Here is a 20,870-nt window from a genome sequence, read left to right as displayed (position 1 = left end):
ATTCGTCCTGGGTATCGCAAGGCTATGGATGTGGTAGGGCTGTCGTGGTTGACACGTCTCTGCAACATTTCGTGGTCATCGGGGGCAGTTCCTGTGGAGTGGCAGACCAGGTTGGTGGTCCCCATCTTTAAGAAGGGTGGCCGGAGGGTGTGTTCCAACTATAGGGGGATCACACTCCTCAGCCTTCCTAGAGAGGTCTACTCCAAGGTACTGGAGAGGAGAGTCCGATCGATAGTTGAATCTCAGATTGAGGAGGAGCAATGTGGTTTTCGTCCTGGCCGTGGAACTGTGGACCAGCTCTATAGCCTTGCAAGGGTGATGGAGGGGGCATGGGAGTTTGCCCAACCAATCCACATATGTTTTGTGGATTAGGAGAAGGCTTATGACCGTGTCCCCAGGGGCACCCTGTGGGGGACGCTCCAGGAGTATGGGGTGGGTGGCCTTTTCCCATCAATTTCCTTCTGGGATTAATAAAGTATTTTTGAATTGAATTTGAATTGAATTGAATTGAATTTTGTTAAGGGCCATTCAGTCCCTTTACCAGCGGAGCGTGAGTTTGGTCCGCATAGCCGGTAGTAAGTCGGACCTGTTCCCGGTGAGGGTTGGACTCCACCAGGGCTGCCCTTTGTCACCGGTTCTGTTCATAACTTTTATGGACAGAATTTCTAGGCACAGCCGTGGTGTGGAGTGTGTCGAGTTTGGTGGCAGGAGAATCTCATCTCTGCTTTTTGCGGATGATGTGGTCCTCCTAGCTTCATCCAGCTCTGAACTTCAGCTCTTGCTGGGTAGGTTCGAGACCGAGTGTGAAGCGGCTGGGATGAGGATCAGCACCTCCAAATCTGAGACCATGGTTCTCGACCGGGAAAGGGTGGCTTGCCAACTCCGGGTCGGAAGAGAGGTCCTACCTCAAGTGGAAGGAATTTAAGTATCTTGGGGTCTTGTTCACGTGTGAGGGTAGGAGGGATCGGGAGATTGACAGGCGGATTGGTTCAGCATCTGCAGTGATGCGGCCACTGAGCCGATCTGTCGTGGTGAAGAGGGAGCTGAGCCAGAAAGCCAGGCTCTCGATTTACCGGTCGATCTACGTCCTAATCCTCACCTTTGGTCATGAGCATTGGGTAATGACCGAAAGAACGAGATTGTGAATACAAGCGGCCGAAATGAGTTTCCTCCATAGGGTGGCCGGGCTCAGCCTTAAGCTTGGTTTATGCTTGACGCATTCACTTTCCGCGCTGTGATGCGGCTCGCGGATGGAACGCGCTTCACAACTGGCAGCGTTTATGGTTTGTGCGACTCGTCTCTGCGGTGAGCCAATATTCTCCCCAACTGAACGGGGCAGCATGGAGCTCTACGGCATGCATCCAACACTACACCATAGTAGAAGTAGAAATTACTGTTTACAACATGGCATTTCAGCATTTTTAACAGCGTCCTAGTCTTCCGACAGTGCGAGCTATTTCTCTCCAAGAATTATTAACAACATGTTGATCACGGTGATCTCTGAGAGCTGAATCATACAAATGTCTGTATTTACGAACCTCTGCCATACTAGTTCTTGCCGGTCCGCCATGTTTTTCCACGTCCGTCCGCGTGTTTAGAAATTTTCCGAGGTGCGCGTTGCGGAAATCTTGGGCCGTGCGGAGACGCGGTGGAGGGGCGTGGTTGTTAAAATGACGCAACTTTTCCGCGCGGAGCCGTGTGGACCTCGCGGACGCGTCAAGCATAAACCAACCTTTAGAGATAGGGTGAGGAGCTTGGACATTCGGGAGGGACTTGGAGTAGAACCACTGCTCCTCCGGATCGAAAGGAGTCAGTTGAGGTGGTTTGGGCATCTGGTCAGGATGCCTCCTGGATGCCTCCCTGGGGAGGTGTTTCGGGCATGTCCTGCTGACAGGAGGCCCCCGGGTCGACTCAGGACACGTTGGAGAGGTTACATCTCCAATCTGGTCCGGGAACACCTTGGGGTCCTGCCGGAGGAAATGGTGGAGGAGGCTGGGGAGAGGACGGTCTGGAGCTCCCTAGTTGGGATGCTGCCCCCGCGACCCGGACCCGGATAAGCGGAGGAAGATGACGACGACCAAGTAACGTCTGCCCTCACACTCAGCTCTGCCACCATGTTGCGGACTTGCTTAGCAATGTGTACGGCAGATCTTGGAGCACTGGTCCCACTCAGCGGCTCGCTCACCCTCCTCAATGAGATGCGAGAACCAAGATTCTTGGAACGATTAAAAAAGCCACAATTTCGCCTCAGATGGTGGTGGTGAGCCCTTACCTCCCAGCCAGTTTGTCTGGTGTAAAGGCCCTCCTGCGGGCTCACAGGAATGCTCTGTGAAACATAAATAGAAGACACAATCATCCTGATCTCAGGACCGAGTTTGTTCAGGACTTGGACCTACTGGATTTCAAAGCCTCAGTTTTTTCAGCTGGTGAAATGGCCATGTTCGGTTGCTGTTCAAAGCATCAACGTTCTCGCCTACTGTGATGATTCGGCTCTGGTAGCGGGCATGCACGTTTCCCAGGTTCTTTCTCATGTTTGAGTCCTGGGTTTTCCATGTAAATTACAAGAAGAGCTCCCTAGTTCCAACAAGAGGGTTTCCTTCCTCGGACTAGAAATATGCTCTCGGTCGTCCAGAGTGCGTCTCTCGGATCACCGGATAGTCGCGTTTTGCAACTACATGACCAACTTTCAACCGGGGGCCAAAATAACACTCCTCACAGCTTTAGTGCTGTTGGGCACGATGACTTTTACTATAGCCATGGAGCCTCTCAAGGTGGGGTGTGGCATTTCCAGCATTGGTTACGCTCTCACCGTTTTGTTTCCTCGCGTCATCTTCACCAGAAGTTGACCATCCCCAGGGCCTGCATAGTGGCTCATCTCCCATGGAGAGAACCAGGTTGCTGCACCAGGATTCTCCAATTGGGAGGGTATCAGAGCATGTGGTGGTGACCACAGACGCTCTCCTGAAAGGTTGGGGTTCTCTGTGTGAGCTGATGGCAGTAAGGGACATATGGTCCCCGACCCAGTTAGGGTTCCGTACAAACTATCTAGACCAACGTTTCTGGCCCTGAGACTTTTCAGTCGTTACCTGAGCCCAGCATGTGCCAGTACGCACAGACCACGCAACTGCAATGTCATATATAAACAGACAGGGAGGAACATGCTCCCTTCCTCTGCTAAATCTGACGCAGACACTGCTACATTTGTGCAATCAAAACCTCCTGTCTCATAGCAGCTTATGTCCCTGGTTGCGATCCAACCATTTGGATCATTCGAAGATTCGTTTCAGCCCTAGTCTCAAGTCATCACATGTCCAGGCCCGTCTGAAGTTTGCCAACGACCATCTGGATGATCGAGAGGAGACATGGGAGAAAGTCGTGGTCAGATGAGACCATGTGGAGGAGTGGGCCAAATCGTTATGAATCTGTGTCAGTTTAAATAATTAATCTTGAGGTTGTTTCTTCCTCCAGACACTGAAGACGCCCCTGGGTCTGAAGTATGCCTGTCCCTCAGAGAGCACCTGGAAGCTGGCGGTGGCATCGCTGCTGAAGGTTCTGTCCATCGGGCTGCCGGTCGCACGCCAGCATTCCTCGTCTGGGAAGTTTGACACTATGTGGCCTGAGTTGGTCAATGCCTTTGAAGACTTTCTATTCACTAAAAGGTAACACATCCCATATCCCCACTATTGCTTTAAAATAGTTTGAGTATATATATATATATATATATATATATATATATATATATATATATATATATATAGTTTTTTTAATGCTGGTTGTTTTCATCTCGCAGCACTCCCCCTGATAACGTGTCCATCCAGGAGTTTCAGAAGAATGAAGCCATTGATGTTGAGGTAATCATCCGGTTTGATCATTAAATTGGGAAGGATTTTTAGAGCTTCATCGGTATGTCTTCTTCATTTTAGGTGGTCCAGTTGATCAGCACCGAGATTTTACCGTTTGCCAATTTCATCCCCAAAGACTTTGTGGCCCAGATCATGACCATGCTCAACAGGGGTTCCATTCACTCCCAGGCGCCCTCGTTCACAGGTATAATAGGACTGTTTCTGCTAAAGTAAACAACCATTGATCGTTTTTGAGTTTTGCTGTGGCCACCGAGCAAACGGATCAAAGATGAAACCTTCCTGTTGTCTGCTGTAATTAAGACCTCCTGTTCAATTTGTTGGTCTGTCTGTTCTAATTGGACGTGTTTCCACCAAAGTGGTTTCAGTGGGAGTTTGAGCTAGTCCTCACTCAGCTCCAGGTGTTTCTGGTTTGATATCAAGTCAGCTGCAGTAGCACCAACTCTTGGATTTTAGCTGCACTGAAACACCCGGTTATAGAACCACTTCAGTGGTAAAGCTGTAGGAATCATTTCAGATAGATCCTCACCGTCCTTCTTTCTCTCCCCAGAGGCAGAGATCGATGTGAGGATGCGGGAGGATTTTTCCAAGGTTTGTTTTGAGACGTTGCTACAGTTTTCTTTTAGCAACAAGGTGTCTACTCCCCAGGAGGGCTACATCTCTCGAATGGCGCTCTCTGTACTCCTCAAGAGATCTCAAGATGTTCTCAGACGCTACGTAGAGGATGAGCGGTTGAGCGGGCGCTGCCCTTTACCGAGGTATGAGCGTGAGGCAATCCAACACTCTGTCCTTGCTTCATCTCTAACACCTTAGCTAAAACCACACGCTGGGGGTTAGCTGTCTAATTCTGCTGTCATGTGTGGAAGACTTACAGTTAATGATGCCTAACGGTGACACTAAACCGAAAATGGCAATAGGAGGTGGTGAGTTCAGGGAGATTGATGATTATGCAAAATTTCATAGATTTGTAGGTTGGTTGAAAATCTTCAGACAAATTAAGAACGTTTTCGATTAATAATTGTGCTTTCACAGCTGTGAGCACCCAGAAGATCTGAACGTGTTCAAATGGCAAATGTTGTGATCTAACAAAAGGTTTTAGCCTTGAAAGGCCTTGTTTTGATTTGATTTATACAAATATAGTTGTTTTTGGGGGGGGGGGTTTAGTCTCACAAAAAAGACATGCTAACAATCCGCTTTACTTTCTTTGTGCATTTCCTGCTTTTTTAAATTTGTCACAAATTTATTCCAGGTGGTTTATCTTTGGAAATGTCACCCAGTTGAAGCTGTTTTATTCATTTTATTTCTTTTCATTTTAGGCAACAAGTGACGGAGATTATCTTTGTCTTGAAGGCTGTTAGCACTTTGATGGATTCACTTAAAAAGACACAGCCAGAAAATGGTAAGTACCAACAAGTTTCTATATCAGTCTAAGCAGTTGGCTAACTGTTTTAAATTGCTGTTGTGCTTGAAATGACATGATATCAGTTTTAGTGGGGTTTCTGGTTTGATTCCTTTTGCCGATGTAACTAGAGAATATGAGCTTGGATACATTTGAAATAAACTAGTAGAATACAAACATGAAGCTATTAAATTAAAGGGTTCACTACAGTTTTTATCACCCTGACAGTATCAGTTTCACCCACCCATCAACATATGTTTACATATATGTGTGTGTGTGTGTGTGTGTGTGTGTGTGTGTGTGTGTGTCCATAGACTCAAATAATTTGTTTTTAATAGAAAGTGGGAGGTTCCCACCACCGCTATTATGATAGTGTCACACGTCTCGTCACGCCCAGACAATCCAAAAATGGGAAGAGAGGTGGAATTGAGGGTGGGGCTGTTACAGTTGTAACAAATGAACCAATGTAGCTACTAGCTAACTTAGCTAACCCAAGAAGCTAAGAACGGGCTTTGGCTTCCGTGCAAGGCTGTAGTCATGTTGGTCGCTTGTGGAGTTATAATATGGGCTGTTAAAATACAAGCAGAGCCTCAGACTGCTGCGATCGGAGCCAGGTGCCACTTAAGTGAGATCACGCTTCTCCTTGGTTGGAGCTCAGCGGGACCTACATGCTAACTCAAGCTAACAGAGGCCTTGCTGGGCTTCCTGTGCAAGGATGAAGCGGCAGATTCATGGATCTCTGATTACATGACTGTTGCTGTCAATGGGAGAGGCACATTGGTGGATGAGGATGAGGGGGGAACTGCAGTTTTAGCCACTTCCATGTTGGCTTCATGCTCATCTCAGGATTATCGTGGCGTGGTTGGGAGCAGGTCTGGATTTTGCAGGGTGACCCCTTGGTTTCACCTTAATAAGGTTAAACTACTTCCTTTAAAATCCTTTAATAATAAGAGCATTGGAAAAATGCAAAAGTTATAAAACTTTAACACGTGAAGGTTGTTGAAAACTTGGCCTGTTTCTGCTCATGAAAACACAAAACACTGCAGACGTAATGCTGGCTGCATCATGTTCTAGTCCTGCAGACTATAAATGGGGTTCCCACGCATTCTGGAAAAACTGAAAAATGATGGACCAATTTTCCAGTCATGGAAAACACATGGAAAATGGGGAAAAAGTAAAATGTCCTGGAAACGTTTTAAGTTGTCCTGGAAAAATGTTTTCCCTTCTTGTGGATGAACCCAAACATTTTACGCATAAATAATTGTTTTCAACTCCCTTCAACAGGCAATATTGGGTTGTAGCCGCTGTCTGCTTTAATTTAATCTAATTATTTTAGGCCCATCCCTCCATCCATTTTCGTCTGCTTATCTGGAGTCTGGTCGCAGGGGCAGACTTCTCTCTCCACAGCCACTTGGGCCTGCTCCTCTGGAGGAATCCCAATGCGTTCCCTGGCCACCTGTGAGACATAGTCCCTCAAACATGTTCTGGGTCTTTCTTTATGTCTTCTCCCAGTTGGACGTGCTTGGAAAACCTCACCAGGGAGGTGTCCAGGAGGCATCCTAACAATTTGTCATTGTCTCCTATTCATTTCAATTATTTCATTCAAAACGTGAAGCTTCTTTATTACACTGTACAAAAATATAAACACAACACTTTTGTTTTTGCTCCCATTTTCATGATCTGAACTCAAACATCTGAAACTTTTTCTACATAGACAAAACACCCATGACTCTCAAATATTGTTCTGAAATGTGTCTACATGTGTGTTAGTGAGCTCTTTTCCTTTGCCAAGATAATCCATCCCACCTCACAGGTGTGGCATATCAAGGGGCTGATTAGCCATGAATAATGTGCAAGTGTGCTAGTCTAGTGAACAAGACCAAATTCTTGCCTTGCAAGACTTGGTCGAGGAACGCTCCATTGGAACCTCTGCAGCCCTTATTATGGACCAATCACAGCTCTCTAGATGGGTTTCAAACACATAGAGAGCTGTGATTGGTCCATAATGGTGGGCCAATCATCTCTATCTACTTTGAGAACCAATCACAGCGCTTTATCCACTTTGTGGGCCATTCAGGGCCCTCTATTTGTCTGGTGGGCGGGATGATGCAACAGAGTGGAACAAGATGGCGACAGCTCGTTTGAAACGGCTTTTACATCAGTTTTGGACTATTTGGAATTGGGCTAGCCTAGTGAACTAGACCAAATTCTTGCTTTGCAAAGTTTGGTCTAGGCACGCTCCGTTGGAACCTCCGCAGCTCCTACCAGGACTCTGGCTAGCCAATCACAGCTCTCTAGAGGGGTTTCAAACACATAAAGAGCTGTGATTGGTCCATAATGGTGGGCCAATCATAGTGCTCTATCTGCTTAGTGAACAAATCACAGAGCTTTATCCGCTTTGTGGACCAATCAGGGCACTCTATATGCCTGGTGGGTGGGATGATGCAACAGAGTGAAACAAGAGGATGTCACATTCATTGTCCAGTGGAATGCGGAGATCATTTGAAAGACAACGGTAGAACCCGCCCCACAACCGAGAGCTGTCAATGGAGCGTGGCCAGACTAAATAATACAGTGGGGCAAAAAAGTATTTAGTCAGCCACCCAGGGTTTCCCTTACATAGGCGTAGCCGTGGCGGGCCGCCACGGCTGAAATCCCACCGCCACGCCTACAACATCCCAAGTTTTATTGATGGTTTTTTTTTTTTTGTTGCGCGGTTTTCCGAAGAAGCAGCGGGAACTACTGTGTTGTTGCTTGTGATCACAGCCGGCAGGTAGCAAGGAGGAGGAGGCAGGGCAGGGTGGTTACAGCTATGAGCGTACGGATAAAGCATTTTTGACGAATACGAGCAAGAAACGAGTGTAAAACTCGAAAATATCTGTAATCGTGCTGAGTGAAATCCTCATTGGGTAACTGACTGTCTTCACGCTCTGTGATTGGCCAGTCAGATAGAGCGCCCGCCCCTCCCTACACACAAAACTGCAGCTGGGAGCTCCGTCAGCTCGGTCCAGGCATCAACGCACACACACAGACAGTAAAGCCGGGCGGACACTGTGTGACTTTTTCACTTTTTTGAGCAGATTTTCCACTCATGCGAGAATCCACAAGATCGGGGCGAGTTTAGCGTTGAGCGTCGTGTAGTGTACAGGGGGTTACGAGAGGCGATTAACACCACGTGACCAGCTACCGATCAGCAATCGTGAGCTCGCACGGACTTCCGGAGTGTTTAATATTTATCTCGTTCCTCATGAGGGTTGAAGCGGCGCAGCGAGCAGCTGCGACCCAAAAAGTATCAGAACCGCTCACGGCGCATTCGCCATCTTGCATCAACTCCGCTCACCCGCTATTTCCCTAATAACACACGCTGTTCGTTTTTGTTTCTACACGTTTTTTTACTCACAAAGATTGTCAAGAAAGCGTGTTTGTCGTGTTCATGTCAAATTAAACTGATCACAAAACACAGATTTACTTTCTTTATTTCGTTTCCTCATCCAACCCCCATAAATCCCCGTGTGTCCTCCTGCAGCACTCCCGAAGGACAACAGGCAAAACAAGACAAAAAAGTCTGACGTGTTGTGTAAAAACTGATATTTTTAGCATATTTTAGGTCTGACGTGTTGCTACCAGACGTACAGTGAGCACATGACTCGTGAGATCTGCCCTGCGCTGAAGTCGTTCAGTTTGAGCTGAAGCTGTGTTACGAGTGAAAAAGCCGCACAGTGTCTGCCCAGCTTATTATAATGTTCACTGTAATGCATCTTGATGTTCTTAACAAATAAATTAAATCAAAGATATTGGTCAATAATGCCAAATATGTAAATTTGTGTTTCAGTCATTTTTATACTGGCTTAAAAATACTTCATTAAGTCTACTAAGCAGGGGTGTAGAACATGTTTAATAGGGCCAGCCCAGTAGTGATCTTGGACCAAAATAAAGGGGGCAGAGAGTCAAATAAAGGGGGCAAAAGACGATGTTTTTCCAGACGCCAAGAAAAATTAAATGCCAAATCCCCCCTGCAAAGTGTGTCACTGAGAGTTTAAAACAGAAATTATTATTGTGCAAATATTGGTGTACTCACCTTTAATACTAGTTATTACAATGCAGCAGTCGCTGGATTGGTGCAGTTCAAAGTGGAGTGCATCAAATAAAACAATATTAACATAAAGGTGAGACGTGTCATAACCCCCCCCCCCCCCCCCCCCCGGCCAACAACACCACCACAGCTGGAAAAATTCCTAGGGGAAACACTGGCCTCCGATTGTGCAAGTTTTCCCACTTAAAATGATGACAGAGGTCAGTAATTTTCATCATAGGTACACTTCAACTGTGAGAGACAGAATGTGAAAAAAAATCCATGAATTCACATGGCAGGATTTCTAAAGAATTTATTTGTAAATCTCGTCTCGTCTCGTCTCGTCTCGTCTTCCTCCGCTTATCCGGGTCCGGGTCGCGGGGGCAGCATCCCAACTAGGGAGCTCCAGGCCGTCCTCTCCCCGGCCTTGTCCACCAGCTCCTCCGGCAGGACCCCAAGGCGTTCCCGGGCCAGATTGGAGATGTAACCTCTCCAACGTGTCCTGGGTCGACCCGGGGGCCTTCTGCCGGCAGGACATGCCCGAAACACCTCCCCGGGGAGGCGTCCAGGAGGCATCCTGACCAGATGCCCAAACCACCTCAACTGGCTCCTTTCGATCCGGAGGAGCAGCGGTTCTACTCCGAGTCCCTCCCGAATGTCCGAGCTCCTCACCCTATCTCTAAGGCTGAGCCCGGCCACCCTACGGAGGAAACTCATTTCGGCCGCTTGTATCCGCGATCTCGTTCTTTCGGTCATTACCCAAAGCTCATGACCATAGGTGAGGATTGGGACGTAGATCGACCGGTAAATCGAGAGCCTGGCTTTCTGGCTCAGCTCCCTCTTCCCCACGACAGATCGGCTCAGCGTCCGCATCACTGCAGACGCCGAACCAATCCGCCTGTCGATCTCCCGATCCCTCCTACCCTCACTCGTGAACAAGACCCCGAGATACTTAAACTCCTCCACTTGAGGTAGGACCTCTCCCCCGACCCGGAGGTGGCAAGCCACCCTTTTCCGGTCGAGAACCATGGTCTCAGATTTGGAGGTGCTGATCCTCATCCCAGCCGCTTCACATTCGGCCGCGAACCTACCCAGCAAGAGCTGAAGGTCAGAGCTGGATGAAGCTAGGAGGACCACATCATCCGCAAAAAGCAGAGACGAGATTCTCCTGCCACCAAACTCGACACACTCCACACCACGGCTGCGTCTAGAAATTCTGTCCATAAAAGTGATGAACAGAACCGGTGACAAAGGGCAGCCCTGGCGGAGTCCAACCCTCACTGGGAACAGGTCCGACTTACTACCGGCTATGCGGACCAAACTCACGCTCCTCTGGTAAAGGGACTGAATGGCCCTTAACATAAAGCCACCCACCCCATACTCCTGGAGCGTCCCCCACAGGGTGCCCCTGGGGACACGGTCATAAGCCTTCTCCAAATCCACAAAACACATGTGGATTGGTTGGGCAAACTCCCATGCCCCCTCCATCACCCTTGCAAGGGTATAGAGCTGGTCCACAGTTCCACGGCCAGGACGAAAACCACATTGCTCCTCCTCTATCTGAGATTCAACTATCGATCGGACCCTCCTCTCCAGTACCTTGGCGTAGACCTTTCCAGGGAGGCTGAGGAGTGTGATCCCCCTATAGTTGGAACACACCCTCAGGTCACCCTTCTTAAAGATGGGGACCACCACCCCGGTCTGCCACTCCCTAGGAACTGCCCCCGATGACCACGCAATGTTGTAGAGACGTGTCAACCATGACAGCCCTACAACATCCATAGCCTTGAGATACCCAGGACGAACCTCATCCGCCCCCGGGGCTCCGCCGCTGTGTAGTTGTTTGACTACCTCAGCAACTTCTGCCCCCGAGATCGGACAGTCCATCCCCAGGCCTCCCAGCTCTGGTTCCTCCTCGGAATGCGCATTGGTGGGATTGAGGAGCTCCTCAAAGTATTCCTTCCACCGTCCGACTATAGCCTCAGTTGACGTCAGCAGCTCCCCATCCCCACTGTAAACAGTGTGAGCGAGTTGCTGCCTTCCTCTCCTGAGGCGCCGGACAGTTTGCCAGAACCTCTTTGGAGCCGATCGATAGTCTTTCTCCATGGCCTCACCAAACTCCTCCCACGCCCGAGATTTTGCCTCGGCAACTGCCACTGCTGCACCCCGCTTGGCTATCCGGTACCTGTCTGCTGCCTCCGGACACCCACAGACCAGCCACGCCCTGTAGGCCTCCTTCTTCAGCCTGACGGCTCCCCGAACCTCTGGTGTCCACCAGCGGGTACGGGGGTTGCCACCACGACTGGCACCGGCCACCTTACGGCCACAGCTAGCAACAGCCGCCTCGACAATCGCAGAGTGGAACAAGGCCCACTCGGACTCAATGTCCCCCACTGCTCTCGGGACGTGGTCAAAGCTCTGCCGGAGGTGGGAGTTGAAGACCGTCTTGACAGGTTCTTCTGCCAGGCGTTCCCAGCAGACCCTCACTATGCGTTTGGGTCTGCCAGGTCTACGCGGCATGTTCCCTTGCCATCTGATCCAACTCACCACCAGGTGGTGATCAGTTGACAGCTCCGCCCCTCTCTTCACTCGGGTGTCCAAAACATACGGCCGCAGGTCAGATGATACGACTACAAAATCTATCATCGACCTGTGACCTAGGCTGCCCTGGTACCAAGTGTACCGGTGGGCATCCTTATGTTCGAACATGGTGTTCGTTATGGCCAAACTGCGGCTTGCACAGAAGTCCAATAACAAAACACCGCTCGAGTTCAGATTAGGTGGGCCGTTCCTCCCAATCACACCCCTCCAGGTCAAGCTGTCATTGCCCACGTGAGCATTGAAGTCCCCCAGCAGGACAATAGAGTCCCCTGATGGAGCACTATCTAGCACTCGTCCCAGGGACTCCAAAAAGGGTGGGTACTCTGAACTGATATTTGGCCCATAAGCACAAACAACAGTCACGACCCGTTCCCCGACCCGAAGGCGCAAGGAAGCTACCCTCTTGTCCCCCGGGGTAAACCCCAACACACAGGCAGAGAGTCTCGGAGCTAACAAAAAGCCAACCCCAGCCCTCCGCCTCTCACCCGGAGCAACTCCAGCAAAGTAGAGTGTCCAACCCCTCTCCAGGTCTCGGGTTCCAGAGCCAATGCAATGTGTCGAGGTGAGTCCGACTATATCTAGCCGGTACCGCTCAACCTCTGCCACAAGCTCCGGCTCCTTCCCCGCCAGCGAGGTGACGTTCCATGTCCCAAAAACTAGTTTTCTTGTCCGGGGATTGGACCGCCAAGGCTCCCGCCTTGGTCTGCCACCCGATTCGCATTGCACCGGACCCTTCATGTTCCTCCTGCGGGTGGTGGGTCCACAGTTGGACGAGCCCATGTATCCGGTTCGGGCTGGGCCCGGCCGGGCCCCATGGGCGAAAGCCCGGCCACCAGGCGCTCGCTCACGGGCCCCAACCCCAGGCCTGGCTCCAGGGTGGGACCCCGGTAACCCTCCGGGCCGGGTACTCCGACTCTTCATTTTAACCGCCATGAAAGATCCTTCGAACCGTTCTTTGTCTCACCCTTCACCTAAGACCAATTTGTCATGGGAGACCCTACCAGGGGCACTAAGTGCCCCAGACAACATAGCTCCTAGGATCATTAGGGCACTCAAACTCCTCCACCACGATAAGGTGACGGTTTGTAAATCAGGGTGGAAAATAAGTATTTGGTCACTTCAAACAAGGAAAATCTCTGGCTCTCACAGACCTGTAACGTCTTCTTTAAGAAGCTTTTCTGTCCTCCACTCATTACCTGTATTAATGGCACCTGTTTGAACTCATTATCTGTATAAAAGACACCTGTCCACAGCCTCAAACAGTCAGACTCCAAACTCCACTATGGCCAAGACCAAAGATTTTTCGAAGGACACCAGGAAAAGAATTGTAGACCTGCACCAGACTGGGAAGAGTGAATCTACAATAGGCAAGCAGTTTGGTGTGAAAAAAATCAACTGTGGGAGCAATTATCAGAAAATGTAAGACATACATGACCACTGACAGTCTCCCTCGATCTGGGGCTCCACGCAAGATCTCATCCCGTGGGGTCAAAATGATCATGAGAACGGTGAGCAAGAATCCCAGAACCACACGGGGGGGCCTGGTGAATGACCTGCAGAGAGCTGGGACCACAGTAACAAAGGTCACCATCAGTAACACACTACAGCGGCAGGGAATCAAATCCTGCAGTGCCAGACGTGTTCCACTGCTGAAGCCAGTGCATGTCCAGGCCCGTCTGAAGTTTGCCAGAGAGCACATGGATGATACAGCAGAGGATTGGGAGAATGTCATGTGGTCAGATGAAACCAAAGTAGAACTTTCTGGTATAAACTCAACTCGTCATGTTTGGAGGAAGAAGAATACTGAGTTGCATCCCAAGAACACCATACCTACTGTGAAGCATGGGGGTGGGAGCATCATGCTTTGGGGCTATTTTTCTGCTAAGAGGACAGGACGGCTGATCCGTGTTAAGGAAAGAATGAATGGGGCCATGTATCGTGAGATTCTGAGCCAAAACCTCCTTCCATCAGTGAGAGCTTTGAAGATGAAACGTGGCTGGGTCTTCCAACACGACAATGATCCCAAACACACCGCCCGGGCAACAAAGAAGTGGCTCCGTAAGAAGCATTTGAAAGTCCTGGAGTGGCCTAGCCAGTCTCCAGACCTCAACCCCATAGAAAATCTGTGGAGGGAGTTGAAAGTCCGTGTTGCTCGGCGACAGCCCCAAAACACCACTGCTCTCGAGAAGATCTGCATGGAGGAATGGGCCAAAATACGAGAGGGTGCTCGCTGCAGAACTACAAAGGCGGAGCTGCACCATAAGGTGGAGCTGCACCAGAGTCAGCCCCGCCCATTCACGCAAACTCAGCCTAGCCCACTGACTTCCGTTTTTGTTTTCAACTTTATCGCAAACTGACCTGACCCACATGAATTACGGCTGTTACTAGTTTACAATTGTTAATGCTATGTTCTATGCTCCAATTAAACAAGATAAATATAACTTGCTACATGACAAAGTCTGAATATATCCCGAAATAAAAAGGTTTCTCTTAGCGAATATCTGCCCACAGCCGCTCTAATAAAACTCCTGTACAACAGCATGTACCACCACCATGTGGGTTCTGTTAGTCCAGTGGCAAGGTCGTCGGAGTTAAGTTTTGCTTTCCCCTCAGCTGATGTTGGTTCGATTCTCGGTGGGGTCGGCAACAATCTATTTAGCCAGCTGAAACATTTAATTTGTTCATATTTTAGTTGTAATGTTCATTTTCAGCAAAATATTTATGTCTCTACAAGTTCTTTGAATTTGGTCGTTCCTAAACAGCATTTTAGTTGAAACTCTGCTCACAGATGGACTCACACTGGCTAAATAAACGAATGAATAAATAAAAAAACACATTAGTCATTATATGTTAAACGGCATACCAATAAATTGTTGTAAACATAGTACTGGCAAGTGTAGCTAGAAATGAGGAAAATAGATTATAGGATATTTCCACTGCTGGGAGGCGAACCCGCGCAAAACTGCATGTCAACCTGACACCATCACCACTACACCACCATATCTGATAAAAATCAGGTGGCGTTACATTTTATTATGCTATTTGGTGTGTCTTTGGAGATGGGATGTATGGTTTATTGGCGGTGTCTCAGTAGAAGTCATTTCAGAAATAATTTGTCAGAAAATTCACAGAATATCCAGATTTGAGAACCAAAACCAGACCCGCTTCGGGGGAGGAGACCAAATTGAAGCTGAGATGGGAAGAAAATGCATGAATGAGGCCAAAAATGGCTTTGGCGTGTTTCTTATGAGGAAATGACAATATAACATGATTAAAAGTTCCAAAAGTTAGATTTTTAATTATATGGAACCTTTACAAAAACTGTTCAATTCACTTCTCAACTCCGTCCTCAATCTTGCATTTTTTAGCTATAACACCCTCTTTGGTTCCAGAATGCTATAAAGCCTGACAACTGGAAGGAATTGGACTGACTCTGATAGAATGGGCGGGGCTGATTCTGGAATGGGCGGGGCTGACTCTGGTGCAGCTCCACCTTCTGGTGCAGCTCCGCCTTTGTGGTTCTGCAGCGAGCACCACTTGCAAAATACCAGCTACTGTGTGTGCAAACCTGGTAAAGACCTATAGTAATCGTTTGACCTCTGTTATTGCCAACAAAGTTTATGTTACATAGTATTGAGTTGAATTTTTGTTATTGACCAAATACTTATTTTCCACCCTGATTTACAAATAAATTCTTTAAAAATCCTGCTATGTGAATTCATGGATTTTTTTTTCACATTCTGTCTCTCACAGTTGAAGTGTACCTATGATGAAAATTACTGACCTCTGTCATCATTTTAAGTGGGAGAACTTGCACAATGGGTGGCTGACTAAATACTTTTTTGCCCCACTGTACATTTATTTAGTCTGGCTTGCCAGGCTAGAATTGGGCTTTATTAGATTCAGGAGCAGATAGATGTATTTAAGTTATTTTTTTAGAGAAAAGGATGTATTTTAGCCTTCCTCAACAGTGGGCCGCCTTGTTTACCGACATCCATTGCGGTGAGTACGCCTCATTGTTCAGTAGCATGCGGAGATCATTTGAAAGCCGACGGTAGAACCTGCCCCATGGCCGAGAGCCGTCAACGGAGCATTGCCAGACTACAGGTGTGCCTTAGACTGCCCGCAATAAAAGGCCACCCTGACATTTGCACAGTTTTGCTTTATGGGGGGTGGTGTGGCAGAAAACCAGTCAGTATCTGGTGTGGAATAATGCCACTAACGGCGTTCTTTTTTGGGTAACGGAATAATCTAATTAATTACTTTTCCCACTGTTGCAACGCCATTACCGTTACTGGGGATGGAAGGTTATGCGTTAATATGTGCTTGTCGAACGTTGAGCAACAGTGTGAGGCTTTCTGATGCCACACTTCAGCTGCAGCCAGGGAGAGAGAGGTGTCGGTAACGCACTTACAAACACGATGATGATCGGCCGGGTGGGCGGAGACCCTCAGTGTTCTCACTGTCACTGCCTGCTGTAGACACAACAGAGCAATGATGGGAACTGTAGTGTAATAAACCGTGCAGATATCAGGCTTAGCTCGCCAAATGTAGTGAAATAGAGTGATGTAATGATCTAGAGTTGTATTTTAATATACTGTAAGTAGATCACTTGTTATAATCAGAAGATGGGCTGTTTTTATCATCAGGGAGTTTAATTAAACACTCTGTATTGACTTTGAGACAAGAAAAGAGAGAGAGTTGGGATCGTTTAAGAATCTTTAATTTCTTAATTATAAATTCTTAACAATCTACCAGGACTAACTCTGTGATGGATGAAAATGGATTTGGATGTTGTGTTGGTGCGTGTGTGTGTGTGTTGTTCAGGATCTTTAGGCTGACGGAGCGAATCTGGTTGTTATGACTACGGACCACGAGGCTTCGGAAGCTGATGACATGAGCAGCTATTTTGCCGTGTACGTACCCTGTGGAGTCTCCCAGGTAGATCAGGAAATGCCAGGTCCTAGGACCTCGGATGTGTACTGGAGCTGGTTGAAGCAGCGGTCACAGCACGTCAAAGCCCGTCTGAAGGGTCGACCCCGGTACCATCGGCAGCGTCAGCTAGTGGTGCTCTTATTTTGAAGGGCCGTCGTCTTGTTGGTAAACAACGGAAATGTCCAGTAGCTTCACAGTTCTCAGTTAAAGAAGAAAGCACATCTGGCCAGCTGTACTTCTCTTTTGATGACGGTGGAACCCCGTAGGACTTCCAACTGAACAGAACTGAAGTCAAAATCGAACTGCCCATAAAATGGCGTTGCCTTGTTTTTATATCTCTGATTTGTTTTAAGTTTCAGTAAACGGGATTGGACACTTTAATTCAACAAGCCAGATTCTCTTACGGCAGCCGAAAGCTCTGATTGGTTGGAACAATGTGTCATGCGTTTCTATGGAGATGAGGGTCAGTCTGTCTGTGCAGTAGTCCTGTTTTCATTAAACACATAAATCATGACATCTTTATTCCACAGATCATTCACTTGATTATTATTGATCAACATCTGTTTCGATTAGCTTTAATCACAAATTAAGTACTTTGATTATTGAAAAGCGTTCTTCTCCTTCTGGCTCTTCTCCTGGAATGTAAACAGTCTGAGGAACACCCGACCATGGCGTTTTCTACACGGGTGTTACTGTGTACAGGGGCAGCTGTGTGGAGCTGAAAATTATGAACTTCATAACGTTACAGAATAACGCCGTTTAGCATAATTTTTTCAGTAACGAGCAATCTAATTAATTACCATCTTCTTTTATCAAAACGTCGTTTCTGTTACTGATGATTAAAAGCGTGCATTAAGCTGTGCGGTATGTTGAAGCTGTCATCAGCTGATCAGGAACTAAAGAGGCAGATGTTTTCATCCAAATGCATCACAGCCCGGGAAGAACGAGGAAGACGTGATGAATAGTCTACGGCTGCAGGTGTGGATCTTCAGCCGTGCCCTTCTTAGCGTGACAGCGGGACGTCCCGAAGGTCCGCTCCTGATCTTCTACCTTCCTAGATCATCCAGCTGTAACCTGTTTTTGATCATGTCTTTAGTCCCGCTGTAACACTGAAACGTCATGGAGCTCAGGTGTTATTAGAACTACCTGTGTGTGTTTACCACCCAGCTTCAGCTCTTCTGTGGTTGGGTCTGACCCAAGTTAGTAAATGTAAGTCCTCCATCAGATTTGTGCGTCTTCTAGTGTCATTTTAAAGGATTTTTTTATTTATTCATTTAACCATTACTAGATTACCAGCAACAGAAATGCTACTAAAAACACACAATTATGTGAAGCTGAAAAAATTAAAATACTGTACAAATTTACATTCATTTCTGTAATTTAAGTAGACTGAGAGACCATTTAAAGGCACGGGAACCTTTACAGGTGTTTCTATTTGCAATCTTAAATTTTGACTGATAGGGGTCTTGTTAAATATCACGCGGTGACGTTTTAATAGTCTACTCTAGATTAGTGTAATGTTCCTGTTAGTAGTTCCTCCTAAGTGCTTATTTATTTAAATTATTCGAGTTTATAAAAAACATTTGGACATTTTATTATGTTCCAGTCATTAGTCATTTATATTTCACTGTTGTTGTAATTTGCAGTAAATTAAGTAAGTTTAATTAAGAGGGGAACCCATTTTTCTTGCATTCTTTAAAGAAAAAGTAACTAAGTAGTTATTTTTCTTGGTAATTAGTTACTTTTATAATCTCGTAACTCGGTAAGTAACTGAGTTACTTTTTGACTAAGTAATTAGTAACTATAACTAATTACTTTTTTAAAGTAACGTTCCCAACACTGGGTGTGGCCACCATTTGCCTCACGCAGGACAACACATCTCTGTGGCATAGAGTTGATCAGGTTGTTGATTGTAGCCTGTGGAAATGGTAAATGGCCTGTATTTGATATAGCGCCTTCTAGAGTCCTGGAACCCCCCAAGGTGCTTTACAACACAATCAGTCATTCACCCATTCACACACACATTCACACACTGGTGGGGATGAGCTACACTGTAGCCACAGCTACCCTGGGGCGCACTGACAGAGGCGAGGCTGCTGAGCACAGGCGCCACCGATCCCTCCAACCACCACCAGCAGGCAACGTGGGTTAAGTGTCTTGCCCAAGGACACAACGACAGTGACGGACTGAGCGGGGCTCGAACCTGCAACCTTCCGAATACGGGGTGAGCACTTAACTCCTGTGCCACCATCGCCCCCAGAAAAGTGGTCCACACCTCTTCAATAGCTGTGTGAAGTTGGCAGGAACTGGAAAACATGGTCATATACGCTGATCCAGATCCCAAACATACTCAATGTTAATCGTTTTAGTTTTTGTTCTTGTGAAGCACCTTGTGATTTTTATTTTGCGAGGCGCCACATAAAAGATTGTTTTCTTTTTTTCTACCATCCAGTAGAGGTAAAAAGTCCACTCGGCACAGTGAGGCTGGCACTGTAGAAAATGGCGGATTCAGATAGTCAAGCAGCTGCTATAGTGTTCAGGTTCCATATTCATCCACTAAACAGAAGAATAACAGCATTCTTCTACTTCCTCAGTTGACTTGATGGTAAACTTGATCTATTAAAGCCAAAATGTTTTTTGTACCAGGCAGTAAATATGTTTATTTCTTCTGTGACATTTGTATTTTTAACATAAGAGTCAGTGAGAACTTGCTCCTTTCTGGAGCTGGCCCCCAGGGGATGAGGGTGTTGGCTTCTTAGATGACTTCTTCTCCTTCTGTGATGTAACTCCTCCTGTCCTCCTACAGTGGATGGTAACACGTGGACGCAGGTGATTGCCTTGTACCCAACACTTGTGGAGTGTGTGACCTGCTCCTCCTCCGAGGTGAGCTCAGCCCTGAAGGAGGCCCTGGGGCCTTTTAAAGACTTTATGCAGCCACCTGTCTCCAAAGTCCAGAACGGGGAGTCATGACTGGGTTCAGTCTAAGCTCCTTGTTTTTATAATGAAGGAACCATGAACCTGTATTCTGATCCTGGGTGCTTCACAAGTGCTTGGACATGAACTCCACACGAACTCCATGTATGACAGGAAGCAGCCCCACAAGGCCGGCTCAGACCGCACCAAAGACCGCGGACTTCACTCACATTATTATGTGCTTTTCACGAGCCCTCCTCCATTTCATACATACAAGCTGCAGGAGTTAAAACGTTGCAGTGTTGCCTCTGGGGTTACGTTTTTTTTTTTTTTTTTTTTTGGATGAGGCTGTGTTAATGTACAGTGTGTGGTGATAATATTGATTATTAAGAAATAAAGCTAATGAACTGGGGCTTTATTGATCTTAAAGATGAACACTTTGACTTTTGTTAACATTTTCCACAGTGAATTTCTTGCAGGTTGTATGCAAGATGATGAGTTTAACTTAACATTCCATGTCATCTTTAGCCAGCTGTCTGAGAAGGGATGTACATGTCTGTGTGAAATAAACAGGACGATTCAACGCTCCACTGTGTGTCTTTGGTTCTGCTCATCAAACTGTTTTAACCGGATCTGACTGTGTTGATTAAAAATAGCATCATAAATTTACCTCGAATGCATGGATGCATATTTGAGCTAGAGAAGTACAGGTGAAACTCGAAACATTAGAATCTGGTGCAAAAGTTCATTTATGTCAGTAGTTCAACTCAAAAGGTGAAGCTTATACGTGAAATACTCGTCAGATATTTCAGCCTTTATTTGTTATAGTTGGTTATGATGATTATGGCTCACAGCTTATGAAAAACCCAGAAGTGGTGAACCAGGAAGCTTTGTGTTTGCTTTATGTGTTCTGATTTTATCGTTCCTGTCACATAACGGTGCTCTTACGTCACCGTTCTTGCAGCAATATTTAGGTGTGGCTGAAGGCCAGTAATGAACTGCTAATAGAATGTCATGAGGACCAAAAGTGGAAAAAGAGCAAGTGGGCTATCCATACTTGCTCACAGTGTGGGAGGGATGAATGCAAACT

At 47.1% G+C, this 20,870-nt stretch overlaps 1 protein-coding gene across 2 annotated transcripts in view; it reads left to right on the top strand.

The window, feature by feature from the left end:
* mon2 (MON2 homolog, regulator of endosome-to-Golgi trafficking) overlaps positions 1–20,368 on the top strand; it is a 75,930-nt gene extending 55,562 nt beyond the window's left edge. For both annotated transcript variants that reach the window (XM_054735206.2, XM_054735205.2), the window contains 6 exons: positions 3,469–3,659; positions 3,791–3,851; positions 3,924–4,047; positions 4,411–4,618; positions 5,177–5,259; positions 19,674–20,368. In XM_054735206.2, the coding sequence (XP_054591181.1) occupies positions 3,469–3,659; positions 3,791–3,851; positions 3,924–4,047; positions 4,411–4,618; positions 5,177–5,259; positions 19,674–19,837 (831 nt within the window). In that variant the 3' untranslated portion in view covers positions 19,838–20,368. The remainder of the gene's footprint in view (positions 1–3,468; positions 3,660–3,790; positions 3,852–3,923; positions 4,048–4,410; positions 4,619–5,176; positions 5,260–19,673) is intronic.
* The last annotated feature ends 502 nt before the right edge of the window (positions 20,369–20,870 follow it).

This window comes from Nothobranchius furzeri, chromosome 4 (genome assembly GCF_043380555.1).
Source record: "Nothobranchius furzeri strain GRZ-AD chromosome 4, NfurGRZ-RIMD1, whole genome shotgun sequence".
Classification (NCBI taxonomy): Eukaryota; Metazoa; Chordata; class Actinopteri; order Cyprinodontiformes; family Nothobranchiidae; genus Nothobranchius; species Nothobranchius furzeri.
The sequence above is the reverse complement of the archived record's forward strand: the minus strand, read 5'-3'. Positions and strand labels throughout refer to the sequence as shown.